Below are 23,322 nucleotides of genomic sequence, written 5' to 3'. Positions count from 1 at the left end.
TGTGCTTGCTTATTATTTCATTCGATTCACTTCAAGAAGTTGATGAAATACTGGTGGTGGTACCCTATGATGTGAAAAGATTATTCTATATATAATATCTGAGTTGCCTAGGATTCAAGTTGCAAGACTCTAGAAATTGGCAGAAGTAAAAGGTGGTGGTGGTATTCTAAACAAAACTCCACAGTTTTTGTGTATTAGTGTGTATGTGTGTAATTATTATTTTTTAATAAAGAATAAAGTTTTCTATAAGAAGCTTGGATTCTTTGGAGTTAATTAGGTTCTTCTGGGACTGTGTGAATCTCCAAGTTTTAAATATACTTAAAGACACTGTAGTAAAATATTGGAAAATGAAACCTACCAACACTGATATTACTTGAGAAGCTATGCATGACAAAGAATGCTTCATTTGAATAACTTTTAAATGTAAAAATTATGAAGGAGCCCTTTCCTGTTCACATGGTTGTTTTTGGTATGATTGAGAACCCTGTGTACGAAATATTTTCATATTGGACTAACAGTAATTAATTTTTTAAAGATTTTATTTATTTATTTTTAGAGGGGGGAAGGAAAGGAGGAAGAGGAGAGAAACATCAGTGATATGGGTGCCTCTCTCACACCCCCACTGGGGACCTGGCCCACAACCCAGGCATGTGTCCCGACTGGGAATTGAACCAGCGACCCTTTAGTTCACAGGCCGGTGCTCAGTCCACTGAGCCACATCAACCAGGGCTCATCTTATTTTATAATATTGAACATGATGCCTCCAGAGCTACCTAGAGCTCAAGTAATGATATTTTGAACAAGTATATAAAATAAAGCAGATTCTATAGCAAGCCACCAGTTTCATTCTAGGTAGGTAGTTTTCTTCTCTATATTGTCTCCTTCTCTGGATCACATCTGCCCTCCCTCCAAGTCCTTCCCAGATTAACAGATTGTACCCATGATATGGATGTCTGGATCTAAGAATTGATAGAGATGATTGGAAATAATGGTATGTACCAGGATAAGAAATCTTAGCTTCTTGACAGAAAGTAAACTTTCAGTTTCATCAAGTTATTGGTATTAGAATTTTCTATTAAGTATCTTAATGTTACTTTGCAAATAGAAAAATCTGTAATTCCAAGTATAACATTGAGAATGTCCCCTGATCTTGGTCAGCTAAGTCACAAACTCAAGAAAACCAGCCATGTCTCTTAGAATAGTCTTTGCCTTTAGAGTATGAATGTTTTGCTCAAATAAATTTTACTAGAATATTTCTCATCAGACATTTAGTTGTATCAAAAAGTACTTTTTAATGTTTCTAGTATTAAGAGAGAGGGACTGTTTCCATTCAAAGCATTAGAAGGCCTCATTGCTGGATTCGTAGATTTATAATTTTGGACCTGTAGATTATAATTTTCATTAAATTTAGAAATGTTTTCAGTTACTTTTTAACAGATTTTTCTTTCCCTCTTTCAAGAAATTCCAGTTGTACATGTATTAGGCTGCTTGAGCTGACTTACAACTCACTGATCAACTAATTTCTTATTTTTTGTTAAAGATTTTATTTACTTTTAGAGAGAGGGGAAGGCAGAGAGAGAGGGAAACAATGTGAGAAGCATTGATGGGTTGCCTCTCTCACACACCCCAACCAGGAATGGAACCAGTGACCTTTCGCTTTGTGGGATGATGCCCAACCAACTGAGCCACACTGGTCAGGGTGTCAATTCATTTTTTAAATTCTCTATTTTCCAGTGTTTATTTTGGACAGTGTTTATGTTTCTGAGTTTAACTTAAATTTGTTCTGCACTGTCATTAATACCATTCAGTTGTACTTTTTCATCTTCCACATTACAGTTTGTACCTATGTTTGACTTGGACCGTATTTTCCATATCTCTATTTTTGGAAAATACGAAGTAGCCTACCTGTTTTAATATCCTTACTGCTAATTTTGACTTCTGTCAGGTCTTGGTTTTGATAGGTATTTTTCTCCCTCATTATGAATCAAATTCCTGTTTCTTTGCATGCTGGTACTTTTTTTAAAAAAGATTTTATTGATTTATTATTTTCAGAGAGGGGAAGGGAGGAAGAGAGGGAAGAAACATCAGTGTGTGGTTGCCTCTCGAGCAACCCCCTACTGGGAACCTGGCCCGTAACCCAGGCATGTGCCCTGACTGGGAATCACACCAGTGACCCTTTGGATCGCAGGCCAGCTCAATCCACTGAGTCATGCCAGCCAGGTGCATGCTGATAATTTTTGATTGACAACATGATGATGCTGGGCACAATGAATTTAGTGCCGCATATTTTTTGCATTCCTATGAAAGTTCCAGAGCTTTATTCTATAGTGCAGTTACTTGGAAATTTTGATCCTTCTAGGTCTTGCTGTTAACTAAGATTTGTTAGGCAGGCCCAAGAGCAGTGTTCAGTTTAGGGTTAATTATTCCCCATTACTAAGGCAAGACCCATGCACTTCATCCAAGGCCCCACAAAGCATGTTTCCCAATCTCACTGGTGGGAATGGGTACTGTTCCCGGCTCCATGTGAGCACCAGACACGTGCCTCTGTCTTTCAGATGGTTTTATCCATGGTCTTGGGCACTAACCTCACGTGCATGTGCTCTCAGAACTCAGCTGAAGACTTGGACGGTATGTGTTGGTCTGTACTCTGCATATTTCATATTTCTGGAGTCCTTTCTTTGTGCAAATCTCTCCAGTCCCTCTGGACTCAGCCTCATTTCCCTAACTTGGGATGCTTCCAGTTCCACCTATTTTACCTCCTTGCACGGTAAGCTGGAAAGTCAAAGCAGTAAGCTTTGCTAGTCCCAATATTGATCTCCTTTTCCCTGTAACTGTTCTTTGCTGTCTGTTGTCCAGTGTCACAAAATCAAATATATATGTATATACGGTTTTATATATGTATATTTAAAACTGTGGTTTTTTTAATACTTTGTTTTTGGTTGTTTCTAGTGAAGATATTGTCCCTGTTATTTCAACTTAGCTGTAAGTGGAAGTCTGAGTTAATATGTTATTTTTAAAAACTTAGTTTCTAACATGGAAAATATTAGCAGATACAACTGTCATAAACAAAAGTTCTTTGGGGTCCTCAATGATTAAGAATGTTGAGGGGTCCATAGATCGTTAAGTTTAAAAACCAGTGGTCTTCCAGCGTTTCCCAGGGTTCAAGATGTTAGTGGTTCTATGGGCAACTAACAGAGGATAAGGCTTTTTCTAAGTTGAAACAGACTTCTCAACCAGTGCATCTCAAGATGTTCAGTATGACAGCTGCAGCACCCCTTCCACCTGAGCACGAATCCACTTTGGAACCAGAGTTCTGCCAGCAGTCCTCCATAAATACACCAAATCCCAAGGGGCTGAAAATACTCCAAATGTGTCATTTTTAAAGTAAAAATATGTATTTGCCATGCAGCACTTTAATATCACACTTGGATTACTTTGGTGCTACCCTGTCGATTCACATCCAAACGATGAAAGTGATTTTTCCCAGAACAGAGTCTTCCCAAAGTCAAATTCCCTTTTCCACTCCTGAAACTGCTGGAAGCTAAGTTTACAGTTTTGGAGTTTTGCCATGATTCCCAATTTAAGGATAATTTAAATTACAAATGGGTATCTAAGCCGTTTTATCAGACAAATCTCTCTTTTTAAGATTTTATTTATTTATTTTTAGAGAGGGAAGGGAGGGAGAAAGCGAGAGAGAGAAACATCAATGTGCCATTGCTGGGGGTCATGGCCTGCAACCCAGGCATGTACCCTGACTGGGAATTGAACCTGCGACACTTTGGTTCGCAGCCCATGCTCAATCCACTGAGCTACACCAGCCAGGGCCAGGCAAATCTCAAGTTACCGGGCACCTGGCAATTTCATTTACAATATTTTCCTGTAGTGTATCTACAAGCATCTCCAATACAACCTTGGAAACACAGGCTCTGTGGGGAAGTTTAATAATACATACAGGTAATAACAACATTCAGGTAATCTATTACTGCCCTCAACAACTCCCCTCCCCCAAATTTAGTGGCTGAAAGTGGTGTTTTTGTTCACAGATCTGCACTTGGTCAGGACTCAACAGAAATATCTCCCTGTAGTCCCCCTCTGTCAGCTGGGATGGTTCAGGTACGGGAATAGAGTAATCTGAAGAGTCACTCCAGGTGTGCTGGTTGGTACAGGTGAGGGGTCAGGCGAGGGGCTCTGGCTGTAATGCCTGCATTTGGCTTCCCTATGGAGTTGGGGCTTCTTTAAAACATGGTGGCTGAGTTCTAAAAGTGACCATCCCAAGAGAAAGCAACAGAAGCTGTATTGCTTTTTGTTTTTTTAACCTAGCCTTGTCCATCAAAATCTTTGTTAGTTATAAACACCACCAAGGTTAGCCTTTGTTCAAAGGAAAGGGAATTAGACTGCATCTTTTGATAGGAATGTCAAAGAATTCATGGACGGGTTTTAGAATTTCCACATAGAGGAATTACTGCATAACTCATGATATCAAGCTGTCTCTTTTATTGCCAATAAACTAACGTCGCCTGGTTAAAAGGCTCTCCCACCATGGAACTTGAAGTCCTCAAGGCTACGACATAAATGAGCATGAATCCTTTCACCTGGTACACCCTCAGCTGACTTCCTCCCACTAAGTTTCTGCTTATCTTTTTATGTCACACATAACACAACTTCTTTAGCTCTTGAAAATAAGCAACATACCGGTAATATGTTAAGCTGGCTTTGGAAAAGATCAAGATGTGTTCACAGAGCACATCTGATCAGATCAGATCAGACTGATTCAATTTCACTGAAACACACCAATTTCAGACCTACCCCTGGAAAATAAAAGTTTGGATTGAGTGAGTCTCTGGTAAAGAACAAAAAGTTTCTAAATAATGAAAACATTCCTTACATAGTCTAATACTCCTCATCTCCTGAGCCAACTGCATGAGCCAGGACAATGTAGCATGCTTTGCTACTTAGCAGAATTGGAATGTGGGGGAAAAGCACTCCCGTTTCCAGGGTTTAGTAGAATCTGAAAGGTCACCTTAAGCCTGAGATTTGATAGTTGTCAGCAGGCAGCTGTTCATAATGATCTTCAGGTATAGAGAACCTTTAAGTTTTAACAGTGTGCCCACCCCAGGTCAATGCGCCTCTGTGAGGAACTTGTTGAAAGGGCTACAGCCCTGCCCCTGCTGATTCTGCTGTGGCGGGGCTGAAGTGGGGCCTACGGATCTGCCTCGTGTGATTCTAGTGCAGGATGTCTAGGCACCATTCATTCCTCAGGAAACTGCTCCAAAAGACAGGAGTAGCCACCACGCTAAAGAAGATGCCACACAGCTGAAATGGTAGCTCTGAAGAGTCTGAATGCTAGGACTGTTGCTTAGTAACCCTCACTCTCGAGGCACCCGTACCATCTTAAAAGAGAAATCTTTTCCAAGAGCTGTATTGGAAATATTAACCTAGTGAGTCAACTGGATAATGGGGTAGACACTGTTCACGAATAAAATGCAGGTAGGGACCCAAAGGGTTTTCCATTCATCTAAATCACAACAGCTCTTCCAAAAGGTTAACTGAAGACACTGAACACCCAAATCAAGCTGAACTTTTATTTAAAATGTAAAATAAATGGTTCTTGAACATGATGATGGATAAAGCAAAAGGATACAGTGCTCTCTTCCTACTAGGCAGCCAGCCTATCCAAGTACGGGGCAACATCCAGTACGTGAGTGCTGGTAGAATTTCACAGTAGTTTAGTGTTAGATTATCTGTGCCTAGATTACGTAGAGACTCAGTGTGCGATTTCGGCTCTGGGTTGACACCTTTACTGAGCGTGAACAAGGGCTCCTGCTCCTTGGCCATAGCCAAATCCCTTGGGCCCAAAATTCTTTGCATAGCATCCTACAAAAGAAAAGGGAGAGTTACTGCAAGCCCACTGAGCTATTGCTTAAGACCCACCATAAGTTTAAAAACAAAAACTGCTGACTATGCCAAAAAGAGTTCAACTTAACAAAGGTGGAGTAAATATAAAGGCCAATTCTGAGCATTCTGGTTCCACAATGCACATCGTCCCACGGATGTACGAGCTTGAAAATCAGGCCAGACAAGTTAGATGTAACAAGTTGAAAGACTTCATTCTGCGGTGTTTGTGTCTATTGATAGGGGTGTTTGAAATGATAAGGAACTTTACTGTGTCAACATAAAGTTGTTCTGTGGTTTTCTGTTGTGTCTAAGTATCTCTACATCTACTTATTTTATTTTTATTTTTTAGATCATCTGTTCAAACAACCAGTGACACTATCACTCCTTCCCCCCATTTTCAGAGTACTCTTTGGTTCTTTTTTAAGGTGCTGATGACACTTCCTTAACAAAGAGCCAGCGTGGGATATTCATACAGTTAGCAGGCACTGAAATTAATGTTACCTTTACAATAGATTTCACCTTCTTTCTCAGTCAGAGTTGTGGATTCGAGACTCTTTCCACACTTGGCACATCGGAAACAGTTCTTGTGCCAGGGCTGGAAGAGACAAGTAACTAAGTTTCAGAGGCCGGCTTCCTGCAGTACGAGTTAGATACGCGGGAAGAGCAACTCAAAGTGAGCTCCTGACTGCTGGGGTTCAGCCCCACCCAGCAGGCTGGACCTGCACCTCCCCAGTGTCTACACTGTTGGTTTGAGTTCAGACTCCATCCATGGAAGGCAGGGGCTGGACACCAAGGTGTGGAAGGGCCCTTCGCTAAGAGCAGTCGAGACCTTGTCGCAAGCCTGGTGTGCACCTTTAAAGACCGCCGCCTTTACGGCTGAGAGCGCTGAAGCTCACAGAGGTGAAGTGACTAAGTAACTTCTAAATCCACAAACCAGAATCGAGGCAGGTGTCCTGACAGGTTCACTGCTTTTCTCCCACTACACCAAACACCTGCAGAGTCCAGATTGGTGAACAGCCCGGCCTTTGTAGTTAACAACCTTCTCTCAGATAAGGGCGGCACTTCAAAAATTAATCATTCAGGTGGAAATGCAATTAAGGAAAAGTTTACTCCAAGGCATTTACGTATAAAACAAAGTGCCTGAGTGGGATGTGGAGGGTTACGTGGAGACAGAGTGGGGAGCGGTCATTCACGGTCATCGCTGCCAAACACTGCCCTACCTTTCCCGCCCCAATGATCTTCTCGGCAGCATACACGGAGTCCCCACACCTGGAACACTTCTCGGCACCTCCATATTTCTGAGCAAACTTAGAAGTGTTTGGATTTGTTGTAGGCCTGTGTGGCTGAACACTGGTAGAAAGGAGAAAAAAAATATGTAAGGTTTTCCCAAGGGCCCTTGAAAGTCTATAAAGTAGGCATAGCAGGACTCGGGGACTCCCTGCTGTACCGTGCCGTGGCTGGTGGCCTTGGTGGGCCAGCAGAGGGCAAAGAAGAAAGGAGAATGATCTCAGCTGCTGGCCAGAGTTATTACTTTAACCTATTTATGAGTTCATTATTGTTGCAGAAAGACCTAACTTAAATATCTTTTTTAAGCCTAATTTCATCAAATTTCATTACTCCCCAGGACTAGCCTCTCCGTGAAAACCATTATGCTATGCTCTGTAAAATCCCATCCTAACACATATTCTTGACCCAGAGTCCTACTAGTACCACTAGAATCACATCTAGCTTTTTACTTTATGTGAGATTGAAAAATCAATGTTAACTTAAGCAGTTTTTGCATATAGGTCAGTTGACTTAAGTAGCCCATAACTAAGAAAAGTAAGCATGTTTTACAAATTAATTTCCCAGTATAGCTTACATAGGGGAAACTGACTCTACCACTTTGTGGGAAAACACTTTAGAAAATTTGCCTATTACTATGTGATCTATTTATCTTTACTTTTGTCTCTTGAGTGGCATTTTTGTCACTATTATAGGTCACTGGGTAAACTATATTTTCCTTGCTTTCTAATTTTTTTCTATTCAGTGTTAGTGTGCCTACTATGCAGAACACATTCTGGGCTTGGAGAAGATTTAAAGGCCCTTCTAGAACCTTAAAAACTAGTTGAGCAGATAACATATAATAACAATAGTTAGCATTTAGCAAATGGTAACAAGTATCAATTTTTCATACTGGAAAAAATTACACAGTATATTTTTTTAAAATTATATCCTCATCTAAGGACATTATATTTTCATCACTTTTAAAGAGAAAGAAAGGGAGAGACAGAAACATTGATATGAGAGAAACATCAACTGGTTGCCTCCCATACACACCCACACTAGGGATCACACATGCCTGGACCAGGGATTGAACCCACAACCTAGGTATGGACCCTGACTGGAAATTGAACCCACAACCTTTTGGGTTACAGAACACCACTCCAACCAACTGAGCCACACCGGCCAGGGCACAGCATTTTTTAAAATCACGTTTGATGTGGCCACTGGAAATTTTATTCTAAGGAACAAATACCAATTCACAGTATGAACACAGTACTGCTTTCTCCAATTGTCCCTAGAGAGGCATACTTTTAAAAATGTTTCCACAACCTGATGTATATATACTTACCTTTAAAAGTGATCTTTAAAAGCTGTTTACAAAGATACCAACACTTCCACTTATGAGTTGTTTTCCAAATCTGTCAATCACTACATTAACAAGAACTTCATATAGACTATCTCCCACCTGCCTTCCAACAACTTCATAGGTTAAGGATAATTGTTACCCCAAAATACAGATGAAAAATGGGGGCTTAGATGTTGAGTAACTTGCTGAAAGGCTAGGGGGTCAGCAAACTGGTGGGCCTGAATGAAAACCTCACGTGGGCCTCAGCGCTTCTGCCCACCCAGTGCTGCATCCCTGCAAGAGCCTTGGGAAAGCTTTCGGTCCCGACTGTCGCAATTACCACCTGCCACAAGGGGGAGCCAGACTGCAGGTGCTCCCAGGCCTCAGTCATTCAGAAGGCTTCTTGGGAAAGGTAGTCTACCTGGTCCTGAAGGGTAAGTAAGCATGTGGCCAGGCTAAGAAGGGGAAGAGGTGAAGCAGCAGTAGAGCGAGGTCAACACAGGGGTCTCGCCAGTTGTTGAAGATGGGGGAGCAGGAGGAAAGAGGAAGGTCCACTGATCTCTACGACTAAAACCATGGCCACCGCCTTTTGACCCCTCACTTTTGGGGTCACAGGTGAATTTAGTTTTGTTTGGGGGAGGGTATACAAGTGTGTAGGTTTTGAAAGGTTTGAAAATAAGATCTTGGGAAATGACTGGATTCTAACAAGTTGGAAAAGGAGAGCAGAACAAGAACAATGAATTGTAACAAAGCAAGTCAGCCAGGCTCCTGGCAGTGATGGAGTGCAACAATGAATGAGTCAGCCCTTGCACAACTGAGTGTGGAGAAGACCCAGTAACAGAAAGGTGGGCCTTGATGTAGTTCACGGCGCAGCACTGGTTTGGGAGCCTAATGGACATGGGTTCAAGTCCTGGCTCTGCCACTTATTGCTGTGACTTGAGCCTTAATGTCCTATCTGTAAAATAGGGTCACAGTATCTAAACTCAGTGACTGTGAGAATTAAATATAATGAACACAAATGTTCAGCAGACAACAGGCACTCAATAATTTGGGGCATGCCATAATGGACTGTGTTTAAGATCGTAAGGTTTGGTGTTGCACTAGGTTAAGTTCCAGTCTCTACAATTATCTACCATTAATTAGCAGTGTGACTTCAGGCACACCACCTCATTCCCATTGTCTCACTTTGTTCCTAAGAGAGACGGGAAGCCCCACCTTGCAGGGCTGTCGCAAGGATCACGCGAGCCAACATGTGTTACTGCTGCATGGTGTCCAGCCGCACAGGAAGGGCCGGCTAATGGTCTTGTCCAGGAAAAGGCCATCTGATTGTAACGTTAACCAATTTTGGCCTCTTCGATATAAAATGGATGTGGAAAATGTGAAGTTCAAATGAGGGAATAACTGGGTCAAAAATAGAAATAAGAGGAAATCTCCAATAAAGCAATGAGGTAGCCTGATCAGGGAACACTAAGTAAAGTTTAGCTAATTTGGCACCTTGCTACCTTGGTTACTGGAACCTTTAAAGTTTAAGACTATTGTCTCAAAGATTCAAAAACAGGAAAAAAAAAGTTCCATTTTTAAGAAATTTTAAGTTAGGGCAAAGTAGTTGCCTGATGAGGAAATGCTTCTTACACAGGAGGAGTGATGGAGGAATTTTTATTGACTGCTCGGCCACACATGAGAAATGTATCTCACGACTCACTACCTCATTTCTTTATCATTTGCCTTCATGACATCTGGTGTCCAATGTGCTGTGAAATGGAAGTAAATTTAAACCACGTGACTTCGAGGACATCGAGACTGCTTGATGCACTTTGCAATGCTCTCAAACCAGCACTAGAAGTCACTTGGATAATCACTAAGAACTTTGTTAGGTCCCAAACTGTCAATGTTTTAGGTCAAAGAATAGTCACTAGTTTATACTAGAAAACCTGAGTCACTTGATTTATTTTAAGATAAAATTCTGAGAACTCCCCCGATTCCTGTTCACCAAGCACCATTAATTGTTACAACTCATTTCTGCAGGTAACAAGCATGGTCCTAACTCACCTCTCCGGCTTGATGCCCAGCCTCTCACCCCGATCCATATTGAGTGTGCCGGCGCCCTGGCCGTAGCCGTAGCCTTTTGGCCCATACTTCTTTCCGTAGCAGGATTTGCAGTAGATCTCTTCATCATGAATGGCCACTGTTGTGCTATCTAAATTTTTCCTGCAAACCACTAAGGGGCAGAAAGTTAGAATTTAAAGATGGGCCAAAGACACTTTTCCCTGGGAACAATGGTGGCAGAGACACATGGTCAACAAATGGCAAAGGCACAGGCTCGCTCACATTCCTAGTTTATTCTGTGGTTTCCCCAAAGCCATGAGGCAGCATCTGGCCTGGTCAGCTACGTCGGAGGACTGTCTGCCTTCCTCCATACCAACGGGTATGACCGTTGTTTCAGGAATGCATCAGAATGTTAACATCCTGAAGCCTCGAACTTCTCAGTATGATTTGCCTTTCTAGAAGGGGGAGAGAAGTCTGAGATGGCTATAATGACCGGAACAAAAGGAACAAAAGGAACGCTGCGCTCCCAAACCCGCAACACTCAAGTCTTTCCAGCCTCTTCTTACAGAAGGCTGTTAACTCAGAACCTAACAAACAACAAAAACGTGCCGACTGCCTAGGGAGAGTCGCCTCTGTAGTCGCGCCTCCCTGAAAGCACCCCTGGGAGAAAAACCGCGTTCCATCCAGAATCCTAGTTTTCATCACCAGTCTCGAAGACAAACAAGTATTACTTTTTCAGCTCGCCGCCGGCGGCTTCCCCGGCAGTGAGAGGTTTGTCTGAAGACCAAGTGGTTTCAAGTCTGCATTTGTTTTCCCTTAGGCCCCAAAGGAGAACGCAATCTTTCTGGATGGGTTTCTTGCCACAAGACATTTCTATGTACTCCAGTTCACAAAACTGCCAAGTGTCATGTTTATTCCAGACATTATTTCACTTTCTAAAACTTCAGTTAAGCTTGAGGAAAAAAGAGACTGTGAGGGAGCTCTTTGGTAGCACAATCGCGCAGCTGAATCCAGCAGCTGGAGCTCCAACATCAGTGTAGGAGAAAAAGGGGTCTCCGCCTCTTCTTTGAAACAGGAGAAACGAAAAGAGGAAAAGAAAGAGGCCAGGAAAGGCAGCTGATCAGATGGCTGAAAACAGAGGTAAATTATGAACTCTCTATTATCTTAGACCAAGATCCTAGAACAAAATGACATCACCTTCTCTGGAACCTTGCCGCAGTGACTCAAGTACTGACCATACATTTGCTTCAAGATAGTTCAACACCACACACTGCTGAAGAGCAAACACACTTCACAGACTTTAAATATAAATTCATATATGAGCTGTTTTGAAAAACAACTATAACCAAGGCAAGTTATGCATATGAAAATTTTATTACATAACCACCTCTCCTTCTCCCAGTCCTCACCCCTATTCCAAATAGTCGAGTTATTTCCTTAAAAGGCTTTAGTCAGCAGAGACAAATATTAGAAAGCATAATAAAAAGGACCAGTAAAAAATCCTAACATTTCATAAACACTGACTTTATTATGGTATAAACATCATGGCTTAACCTAGATGAAACTAAGAACAATTTCTAAAGTATTTGCATTTCCTCTGTGTTCACATACTCTTAACTACAAACCTGCTGAAAAAGATTTCCAAAAAAAAATTAAAATAAAAAAAATAACCTCTAAGAGAAGGAATAGTTAAGCCAAATCTGAGAAATGGTAGCTACCATGGAGGCTACTAGCGAACATTCATAGGTTGTCTTTTTATTCTTTGTTACTGTGGCTTTCTGTTGTGTTTCTAGTTCTCTGCAGAGCAGTTACACCATTAAAAGGCCCAGACACCTCGAATGCTGGTGCCTGGAAGGCAAAGGACAACAAAAACTTGAGACATTTTCTCCAGAAATTATTCCATAGTGTAACCAAGTTTATTTTTAACGGTACTGTTCACTGTGCAGTGCTCTAGGTAAAGCAAATAACTGCACAGATCTGTGGGTTCCTCACGTAACAAATCCTTCCTAAAAGACAATTTTGTTAATTAAATCAGAAGATGATTAACGAAGACCTTTCTGATGAGACTGCTCTCCTGTTTTAAAACGGAAGACTAGGAGGGAACGCACAGCAGAGAGGGGGCTTATCTCTTATCCTGTCTCTCCATCACCAGGTGTTTACTCTTTCGAGTAAGGAGGCCTGCATCGTTTTATGTCCCATTTCCTGCCTAAGTCAGACACTCTGACAATTTCCCATCTAGGAACAACAGTAATGTTCTATGGGATTTTCATATTCTAAGTTCCTTTCCCTTAAATGTAGGATGTCAATAACCAGAAATAACTCTCAATATTCGCTTCCAGAGAGAACAGAATATGAGCTTCTAGAAAAATGGAGCTTCTTGACATTTGAATTTCTACTAATAGTGCAGTGAGAAACAAGCCAGTCAGTTTCAAAGCAAAGGAGCCCAGCCAGAAGGAGAAAGCTGGGTTGTGTGAGGAGCCACGCGTTCCCTCGGAAACGGAGCCAAGCCCCCGACCCTGTGCCAGGAGCTGTGTATGGTGCCAGACTACAAACGACACTGAACTCTCAGGGGACGAGGCAGACGTGGTAACAAATGATGTGAGTCAAGGCCAAATGGAGGCTCAGGGCTGTGAGGACCCAGGAAGGCCAAGTATCTTGGGTCCCCCTGCTGTTCGAGCTGCTAGACTGAGCACTTACAAGGTCCAGGTGAGCTAAAGAGGCAAAACCACTTGTGCTTCTTAAATAATCTTTATTCACAAAACCACAGGTTTTTTCCTAAAGTAAGTAGACTACACATAAAGTGTCCCAGGCCGAGTCCTGTGAGATACTTACTGCACAGGAAGCAGCAGCGGTGGAAGCTCCTGCCATCACACTGCACCTCTTCCGCGTGGTACACGGTCCGCCCGCAGGCCCCGCATTTGTTTCCACCTCCCCAGACAGGCATTCTGGAGGAACAAAAGGTTCATTAGAATGTCCCCATACCCTATGAGATGTCTCACAAGCTCCCTAGGGGGCTGTTTAACCCAGGAATCATGGAATATTTTGTTTCTCTATGAAGCACTCTAACCACATCTTTAAAAAGCCTGCGTGCCTCCAAAATTACCCCATCTCCTCTCCCAAATTACAGGTCTTTCATTAGAAAGCTCTGGCTTGTCATGCACATTTTTTTTTCTCTTTGTCCTACAGGACAAAGGACCTGCATTCACTAGAATAGTTTGGGATGCCAGGCACAAAACAAACTATGCCACTGGAATCCACAAAAGTTAAAGGTGGGGAGTGGAAAGGCAAACACCACCCCCACGCATGCCCCACCATAATGAACGGTTTTAGAAAACTCAGCTAAAGAACTTACACTTGGGCGGGGTTTTTCATTAGATGTTTAATTCATTATAACACTATGAAATTCTGAACATTTTACACAAGTTATGACACACTTTCTAAGGAGGAAGAAAATGTTGTATTGTCCTGCAAAAACACATTTTGTGTTTGTCTGCTCAAGTTACGGGAGATTATAGCACAAAGAGCCATGCCTCTGACCGGCACAACTGCATGCTCGGAGCTTGGCGTGTTAACCACAACAAACGCCCACCCAGATGGCTATAATTTAAGTTTCTGTGCTTCACTCATCCCAAGGTCCTCCAGTCCAGCCAACAGTTAATCAGCCTAATGAGGCTGTCAGTCCACATAGAACAGGCTACCAAGTCCCCTTCCCGGCAAAGTGAGGTGTCTGTTGGGTGTGTCAGAGTGAGCTCTGAGCAATGGCGCCTGGATTGGTGTTAGAGCTGGAAGTTTTTAAATCCTCAGCTTCCTCTCTCGCTGTGATGTAGGGCCAACGTGTTCTAATTTCCTTCTCAGTGAACATGTCTACCTGGCCCCCATTTAAATGCTTAGCTCTGAATGGCCAACAGACTCATGTGCCCGCACCAGTACAGAAAGCTTTCTGCAAGGACATGTCTGCCCTGGCTGGAGCCTCAGAACACAGCAAAAGAATTCCTTTCTATCCTACTGTCATTCTCAGACTTGCCTTCTGCGGCTGGTGTTTGCAGCTGCTGCCTGTCAAGTCTCAGGTGAACTGCTGGCTTCTCTAGGCACTCGCTGGTTAAGAAAGCCGAAATCTCCTTACTAAGTCAAACTTGGCTAGAAAAAGAAGGGAAAGGAGGGCTGCTAAGCAAAACACTGAGGAATCTTCAGTCCTTAAAGTAAACAGGGGGGTAGTAAATTCCCACTCCTGCAACATTGAGATGATACAGAACCCATCGACTCTGAACACTGACCACCCTGAGGCCTTTCCAAAAGAAGGACTTAGAGTAAACCATTGTGTTGGGCATCTTTCTGGCACCCAGCATGCATTCTGTTGTGCCTTTTCTGGTAATACTTTCCCCAGATTCTCTTCAGGGAAGCAACCATCTCTTCCTTGGTCCCTCTGGTTCAGAAAAATACCAATTCAAGAAAAAATTCAGGTTAGCCTTTCTAGACTTTTATGCAACATATGCTATAACAAGAGCATGATCAGTGAACTCATCTTGGTGAACAAGTGTAGAGTCACAGAATTAATCGGGACATGGAAATGAAACAAAAGGCCTTTCCATCCTTTATCACAGGTAGTTTGAGGAGCATTGGTAGGAACAGTACTGACTCCACCGTCACTCCAGGGCGGGGCATGAGACTCAATCATGGCAGTCAGATCGCAGGTGACAAGTTTAGGAACCGATGCATGACCCGCACCAAGTCGCTGCAAGTTAAATCCAGGGCTTTGGTGTAGAGCTGGGTGGATGCAGGGGTGGGGTTGCTAGCAGCTGTCTAGCCACCATAAGAAAAGAGGCTAAGAATGAAGCCAGCACAGAGGAAAACAGAGATGGAGAGACCAGATGCAGACACTTCATAGCCTGCCTCGTCTTATCCTGTACTCTCAGGTGAGCCAATAAATTCTCTTTGTTAAGTCATTTGGAGATGGAGCTCCTGTTCCTTGAAACAAACAACAATAACACACATACTCACACAAAGAGACCTGACTGATATGACTAGTTATCACCAAACTATCACTTTCAGCTCCCCAAAAGTCTACTCCCCTTATTCAGGCAGGAACAATGTAATTCCAAGGGTCCACAAGTGTTTGTTACCAGGCTACTGTGAAGGCATCCATACAGGATCAATATCTTGCAACAACAGAACATATTTACCAGCTTTCCTTTAGGAGTTGTGTAAATCTCTCATTCCCTCCCCTGGAGACAGGTGCTCCATTGTTTAAACACACAATGAAACCTGAGCCTGGCTGAGTTTAGACTGCACTTGGCGGTATTGACTTTGCCCCTTGGTTCCAAAGCTGCCTGTGTTCTGGAACGCTCCAGTAGGCAACAGACATCTGGGAGCAGCACCCTCGTGATTCCGGAGTAAACCAAAAGCCAGATCCTGGCTTGCACGTAATGACATTACAATATCTTAAAATCAGATTCCCAGAATTAATAGCCCAGCTGGCTTTTAAACTATTTTGTTACTGTCTAGTCATTTATCATCGTACTACAAAGTACACTGTCCACTATCGACCTGTCATCTTCCACTTTCACACATATTTTCTTTGGAGCAATCACCAAGAATAACTCAGACTTCCATCAGAGGTAAGTAACACTATCCTGGGGGTTGTCTCTGAATGACATTTAAAAATACATTTTTAAAAACCCAACATCACTTTGTTATTCTCTCTCGAGCAGCTTGGACTCTTTATGTAAATTCACTTCTTGCATGTCAATTCTAATTCCTATTGTACATCCACAGGAGCCAAATGTGAATGTGTCATCTTTTCAGGAAATACCTATCGAAGTTCTCCGGCATTCAGCTTACTATGTAATAAGCTTTCTCCCCTCGGGAGTGCAGACCACATCTCTGTACTCCCCACCCCACCTACCAGAGTACTTGGCATATATTGAAATATTTCATGCCCATCGTTTTAAAGAATCCTGCCTATTTCAACCCATTGGTATGATTCCCAATTAGATCTTATGCCTCTCGAGACAGAGGCAGCATTGCTCTACTTCTGTCACTTTTTGGAGTCTAAGTAAAATTTTCAAGTCATTAACTTTTTTAAAGTCCCATCCAGTTTAACAGCTTTCCTAAAGATTTCTGAATAACCCTCTCTGTGGTCCTGGAAAATGGTATAACAGAAGGAGTGTCCTCAGAAAGCTTCAGCTCAACTTGTTTTATTCTCTAAGCCAAACAGTGGGTAGTTGATTGGTCCTTATAGTCTCTATTTTGTATGTCTGAAATATTTCCCAATGGAAAAAAGGAAAAGAAAGGAGGGAGGGCAGGGAGAGGTTGGTTTACACAGACCTGGGTTAACTTCACTATTGTAATGGTTGTATAGCCTTGGGCTTATCTGTAATGTAGTTCAGTTTCTCATCTGTGAAACAGGGAGCTGAAGCTCTTTCTCTCTCCCTCTCTGATACTGTGAAGACAAAATGAGATAAACAAATGCCTTGGTAGACCTAAAGGGGCTGTTAGCTTGAAGGAGGAGGGGGAATCTCAGACTGTCCTCCCTGTTCTCAGTACCCCAGCAGGAAAACCCACAGACCAGCACCCATCCAACAGAGCTCAAAGCCACAAACAGGGTAAAGAAAAAGCTTAGCTGTTTAGTCACTCATAAACCTTCCTTTGCCGGGACATTGAAATGAATTGCAAGTATAATGATAGTTCCACTCGCGGTGAGTGTCTAAGCAATGACGTCCCATTTACACTTGGAGGGCGAACTCCTGTGGACATGTCCTGCGCTTGGCGGGGGGAGGTGCGATCATCTTCCCTTCTGTCACCCGCTGGCACTGCTGTGCACATAGGGAAACCCGAGGCTTCATTTTTCACACACGCATTTGGCCGCACAACTTCACAACAGCCGACATTAATCACAGCAAACTGGATTTGCACTGAGCAATCTGGACTGCGTGCCTCTCCCTAATCCTATGTATTAATTTACAGAATGGTAAGAGGAGAAATAAAATCCTACTTTACACACTTTTTGCACAAGTTGGCTGAACAGGCTTATTCTGTTGCTTGGTCTTGGTTTTTGGTTTCCAGTGTCTGAAAGTTTCAGCACTAGGACTCACCCACTGTGTTAGAAAAGCTTGTTGACACCGGAATACCACATGCAATTTCTGTTTGCTGCTTCTCCTCAGTCTAAGACACAACCCCAAATTCCTAAGACCTACCCCCAGAAGAAAATTACTATTGTCTAACTCTGAGTCACCTTGTGGTAAAATTACCTCATTCTCTAGATAACCAACAAGAGCTGCAAAATGAGCACATGAATCGCTCATACCACCTGTGGCATTTACCATTTTATTTTAGAATCTGAATGACTTGAAACCATGAATTTTGAGTCTACATGTCACCACTTGTAGTTTGTTATTTGTTCTAATACCAAAGGTTTGGAATGAGTCTGTCAATATCCCTACATTCTAAATGATTCCAGAAGCTCTGACATGATATTGCCACATGCATAGCTTCGTTATTACACTAGAATGTGGTTATAATCCAATTTCCCCAAAAAAGAGAATTTATTATACATCAGTTTCATCTTTAGCCACATCCAGAGGGGTCACTGGCTAAAGAATATAAGTTAGTAGCATTGTCCCCAATTACAATAATTTTTAACAAGGCCAGAGTTTAAGAGCTGTCAATAATTGGAAATAAAGCTTTACTCAATGACCATTCTAAAAATTGTGTCTTCTGCTACCTGAATTACCTTAACCTTCTTCCTTTATGTAAGCAAATACCACGAATGGAGGACAGACCCCTGTGTCTCAGTGATTGGCTCCATGTGTCCTTTGACCCCTTCTACCAGAGCCAAACCCCCCTGCTGGCCCTGCAGATTTTCAGCCTAGGGGGTGAATTAAAGAGCATGGATTTGGGAGTCAACATAGTCTCATTTCCCTCCTGTGTAAAATGGGGATAACAGTACCTTTCTTACAGAGTTGTTAAGAGAATGATCTGAGAAGTGCTTATAGTAGGCATTATTGGTAGTCTCTATCATCAATATTTAGCAAAGTTCAATCCTTGTTGTCAATACCCATGTTCTTTTACCCATCTTATGTACCCATTCACCCTTAGTGCCCCTAACCCCTCCCATCAGGGCAACTGACCTCCCTCCCTCCCTCACCCAGCCAACTCCTAACTTCATTTCTGTATCTCAGGTAATTGATCTAGGGTTGGGACAGCTAATACACACTGTATAATGCTCTACTGTTTATGACATATATAAATGTATTAATTCAACCTTTTATAAGCCATATCCTGGGTCAGGAATTGAAGATAAAAGGGTTATCATGAAGTGTGCCCATTTCTCAGGGAGTTTGACCATGGGGGTGGAAATATTCACACAAATGACAGCAATACAACATCAGCAATGCCACAGAGGCGTGTGGAAAGGGCTCTGCGAAGTCTGTGCGGGCTGCTTCTACAGGGATGGCAATGTGGTTTTGTCTTATAGCTGCACTGGAAGGGGGTTCCTGGAACTGTGTTGACAAAGATTCTGAAGTTCAGTCAAGGTTCCACATTGGAGATTATTGTGATTAATAATGCCTGCCAGGGAAACTGCAGTGCACAAGCCACCTCCTACACACTCCTGGTAAAGAGAAAGAGTGTGGAACTCGGAGTGAAAGTCAATTAGCAGCTGGGCAATCCTGGCCAAACTCCTTAACCTCGGAGCCTCGACTTCCTCAGCTTTAACATGAAAACTAATGAGAACACTCTCAGAGGGTGGCTGGGAGGATTTAACAAGATACTGTTCATGAAGTACCTGGCAAAGAGCCTGTACCCCACAAATGCTGGTTTCCTTTTCCTTCACAAGTACTATTGGGCCTGAATGTGGCAACGAAAACTTCAGTGGTGAAGTGACTTGCTGAGGTCACCGACCCCCAAAGAAGCAAATCCAGGCTCAATCCACGCTTGTTTGATTCCAGGTCCTTAAACTGTCCCCAGAACTCCCATTTCTGATTTAAGGGTTGAGACAATTCAAGTCTCCCAAAAATGATCAGTCCTGTGGTACCAATTACCTGCACATAGGAACACCTTCTCCTCTACCCAGTCTTCCTCCTCACCATTCATTACTAATTCTATAGCCTGTTGTGACTTACATCTTCAACTCAGACTACAGCAATATCCTTGACAGAGATTTGGATACTACCTACCAAATCACATTGTAATTAGAACGCAACTATGCTATTAACTTAGTTACCCTGACCCCCAACATCCGCCATAGCAATTCACAACTGGTGCCAACTGTAAGACATCTAATTACTCAAATTTAATGTCCGTATGATTTACACATGAAGTCAGACCAAGATTTATTTGTCAAGACTACTGTTTATCTGCCAAATGATCTTAGGTTGATTATTTATTTGATCTGCTAGTTTTCTCATTTCAAAAATGGAGATAATAGGGGGGGGAATGCAAGTGGGAGGGGGTGTGCAGGAGGAGGAGAATAAAGGGGGGAAATGGGACAACTGTAATAGCCTAATCAGTAAATTAAAAAAATAAATAAGAAATGAATAAAGTCTTTTAAAAAATAAAAAATGGAGATGATGCTTATTTATATCACAAAGCAGTTCTAACATTAAGCAATATATGTAAAATACTTAGAATATTGCCTGCACATGATAGGTAAAAATAATTACTACATTATTATTTACTTATTGTACACTATTATTTACTTCTATAAAGCTTACTATATGCTTTACTTATGCTAAGTAGTTTACTGAGAATAACTTAATCCTCTAACAACTGAGGCAGGCACTATCATCATCCCCATTTTATAGGTGGGGAAGCTGAGGTATGGAGATATCAAGTGGCTCATAACTGTGAAACCAAAACAAAAGGACCAATTCAGCCTAAAAATTAGTATCAATAAAATTCAAATAAACTCAAGGAGTTTATTTGATTGATGTTTCTCTAAGACTAAACTACTGGTAGCTACACAAATACAGTACTGATTTATATGGCTCTGGAACAAGCTGTTTTGAAATTCTGTATTTCCTGTACTGCTATGTGCTGGATAAAGATTCAGTTCTCTCTTCACTTTTTTCTTTTGGGCTATCATGAAACCTCTTTCTTACAGTGAACTGGCCCTAATGCATTACATGGTTCCGTGTCTCTTAGGAGTCCAAGACAATTGGTGGCACTGTTGGTAATGAGATGGTAAGCAAAAACGCAAGGGACCTGATATCCTTCGCAAATGATTCACAGTATACTTGTACTGGTTCTTCCTCTATGACTTACACTAAAAGTTAAAGTCATTAACAATCAGAACTTGATCCCAGCTCCTCCACAACCCAGTTTGAGAAAACTCCCCTGAGCCAGGGTTCTGAGCCTGGGGGTCCACACAATCCTTGAAATTCTGGGGATCAGTGAACATGGTACCATGTACTGTATTTTATGTACTTAACATTTTGAGAAGGGGTCCAGAGGCTTCACCAGGATGCCAGAAAGGTCCATGACACAGAAACAGGTAGTACCATCCTGGTGATCAAGGTCCCAGGGGAGTCCAGGGATTTTCCCCACCCAACAGGACAAAAGGGAGTCCAAGCAAATACCAGACCAGGAAATGGTGGAAACCTGTTGAATGTCTGCTTAGGGAAGAGAGCTGGCCTCTGGGCAAGGCCTAGAGATAATGTTCACAGCTGGAAGAGACCTTCACTGATAGCCTTTTCCACAGATTCCCAAAATGTAGAACTGCATCTAATTATAGGGAACCTCTCCAGGCTGGGCTGGGCTTTACAACCCTGCAAGGTATGTGATATTATACATACTTTACAAGATAAAGTAACTGAGGTCAGAAGATAACTTGCCCAAGGTCATCAAACCAATGGATGCTAGAGGACCCAAATGGCTTCAGCCCTGCCAGTTGGGCAGTTTAATCAGGACGTAGACTCCACCAAGTACTGCTTCCAGCACAGTACTTAGCAGATAACAGTGTCAACCAATATTTGTTGAATATATTTAGAGGAATCCACTAAAAAACTTATGCTAGAAACCTTAGATCAAATCTGCTAGTGCACGTATTGCTTGAGTGCAACTAAATCTTTGTTCACAACAACTGCAACCTTACTCCTTCCTTCCTTCCTTCATTCGTTCGTCCAATTAACCAACCAACAATGGCTCTGCTTAAACTCTGCTTAAGGCACCCAATCAAGTGCAGTGAGTTTCAAGGATTCATGGGATGCAGATCCTGTCTCCATCTAATTTCACCCTGAAAGAGCAAAACAAACTAGAACCCAGAGTAGAGGGGAACCTTGAGCAGTACAGATAAACATATCAGTAGGAATTAACTGGGAGGAGCAATGACCAAGAAGATACTGGAGGGAGACCATGGGGGATTTGGTAAAATTGGTTCGAGTTTGGTAAGCAGCTTTGAAATTTTGTAAGACTCACCCTTTTAGAATATTGCCCATCTCTTTCCTGAAAAATGTGAGGCAAATTATAGCCAACTTTGTGATTGCTGTATTTGAGTTCTTGGCGTTTTATATAGGTAGAGCTTTAAAACAGGTGAATTAGAAAAGAGCTAAAGAGACCATTCTTACTGTCCAAATATAAGGTTACCACAAATAAAAAGCATTTATAAAATGAAAATGTACTTTGTCTGCAGACTGCAAATAAAACAGGTTAAACATTTTTGGCTAACCATTTAAACAAATACTGTTCACCAAACGTCCTAGCTTGGGAGCGGGTGGAGGTGGGTGTCTCCGGACTCCACCGGGGCTGCCTACGTGGAGCTTTGAAACCCACGATGTGATTTTCAAGGACCTGTTGCAGAATTTCGCAGCCAAGCATTTTTACTTCCCTGTTTGTACCTAAATAGCAGAAATTTCCGGGGAAAGTTGGGAGCTTTCTATCTGACGTTTCACTGCTGTTCCTTTTCAGATTTGAGGCATAGTGGGCAAAGACCACCGAACAATGGGATGCCGGAGCTTTTTACCACAGCAGGGGAAGGATTCTGGGCTACGCCGGTTGTAGACCCCCCCCCCCCCATCCCCAGGGGTCCGAAGCAGCCCCGGAGAAGTTCACCCTCAACGCGCACTACACTCGGACCCCGCCCTCCCCTCCACGGAGACAGAACCCGCTGGAGAAGGAGGGGACCCAGGGCTACTAAAAAAAGGCTGATTAGCAGCCACGCGATACTCGACCCCGCCTCTCTCTCTCTCTCAGAAAACCTGTAGGGACACACTGATATGGAGCTAGTGCACGTTTATTTATCTGCCCCGGGAGCCCAGGATCCGAGGGCAAAGCCAAGGGTGCTGGAAGGGCGCGGGTGTGAGAAGGGGGATGGGGAGAGTCAGAGAGCAGAGGTGAGTTGAATGGTTGGGGTGTAAATGGGAACCGCGATCGGGATGTCAGAGTAGATGCGAGGGGTGGGGGCGGCTGGTGGAATCCTCCTCCCCCAGGTCCCCCGAGATGCCCCCACCGACGCTACTCACTTGAGCCAGAGGCAGGACCACGCAGTTGCGGACAGAGCTAGCTAGCCAAGGAGAGTAAGTGGAAGTGAGCGAGGAGTCCTGGAGCAGTGGCCCACCGTGTGCCGGAACCTTTAAAAGATGCTCTGATGGGCGGGGTCTGTGTGAGCCCCGCCCTCACCCTGCGGCGCCCGGCCCTGGTAAGCCCCACGGATTCCCGCACCGGCTCAGCCCGCTGGGGACGTCTGGCAGGAGGTTGGGCGTCTGCGCTGCAGGGCTCAGAGCTTAAGGACCGAGAGACAAAAGGCAGGAACCCCGCCTCTTCCTGCTGCTTCCCGC

The 23,322-nt window shown here is 43.0% G+C and overlaps 1 protein-coding gene across 2 annotated transcripts; it reads right to left on the bottom strand.

Annotated features, from left to right (window-relative positions):
• Window positions 1-5,561: 5,561 nt before the first annotated feature.
• Window positions 5,562-23,180, bottom strand: CSRP2 (cysteine and glycine rich protein 2). Of its 2 annotated transcripts, XM_028532288.2 has the most exons (6): window positions 23,008-23,165; window positions 13,385-13,497; window positions 10,556-10,724; window positions 7,116-7,245; window positions 6,397-6,490; window positions 5,579-5,874 (listed from the first exon to the last, which is right to left on the bottom strand). In XM_028532288.2, exons 2-6 carry the CDS (start codon window positions 13,494-13,496, stop codon window positions 5,798-5,800), a joined length of 582 nt encoding a protein of 193 aa, XP_028388089.1. In that variant the 5' UTR covers window position 13,497; window positions 23,008-23,165; the 3' UTR covers window positions 5,579-5,797. The 2 variants fall into 2 exon arrangements, with proteins under 2 accessions (XP_035874541.1, XP_028388089.1); XM_036018648.1 differs by lacking the exon at window positions 6,397-6,490 and having other exon boundaries at window positions 5,562-5,874; window positions 23,008-23,180.
• Window positions 23,181-23,322: the final 142 nt, after the last annotated feature.

The sequence above is a fragment of the Phyllostomus discolor genome, chromosome 2 (genome assembly GCF_004126475.2).
Source record: "Phyllostomus discolor isolate MPI-MPIP mPhyDis1 chromosome 2, mPhyDis1.pri.v3, whole genome shotgun sequence".
NCBI classification, from domain to species: domain Eukaryota; kingdom Metazoa; phylum Chordata; class Mammalia; order Chiroptera; family Phyllostomidae; genus Phyllostomus; species Phyllostomus discolor.
This window is presented reverse-complemented; position numbering and strand designations above follow the sequence as displayed.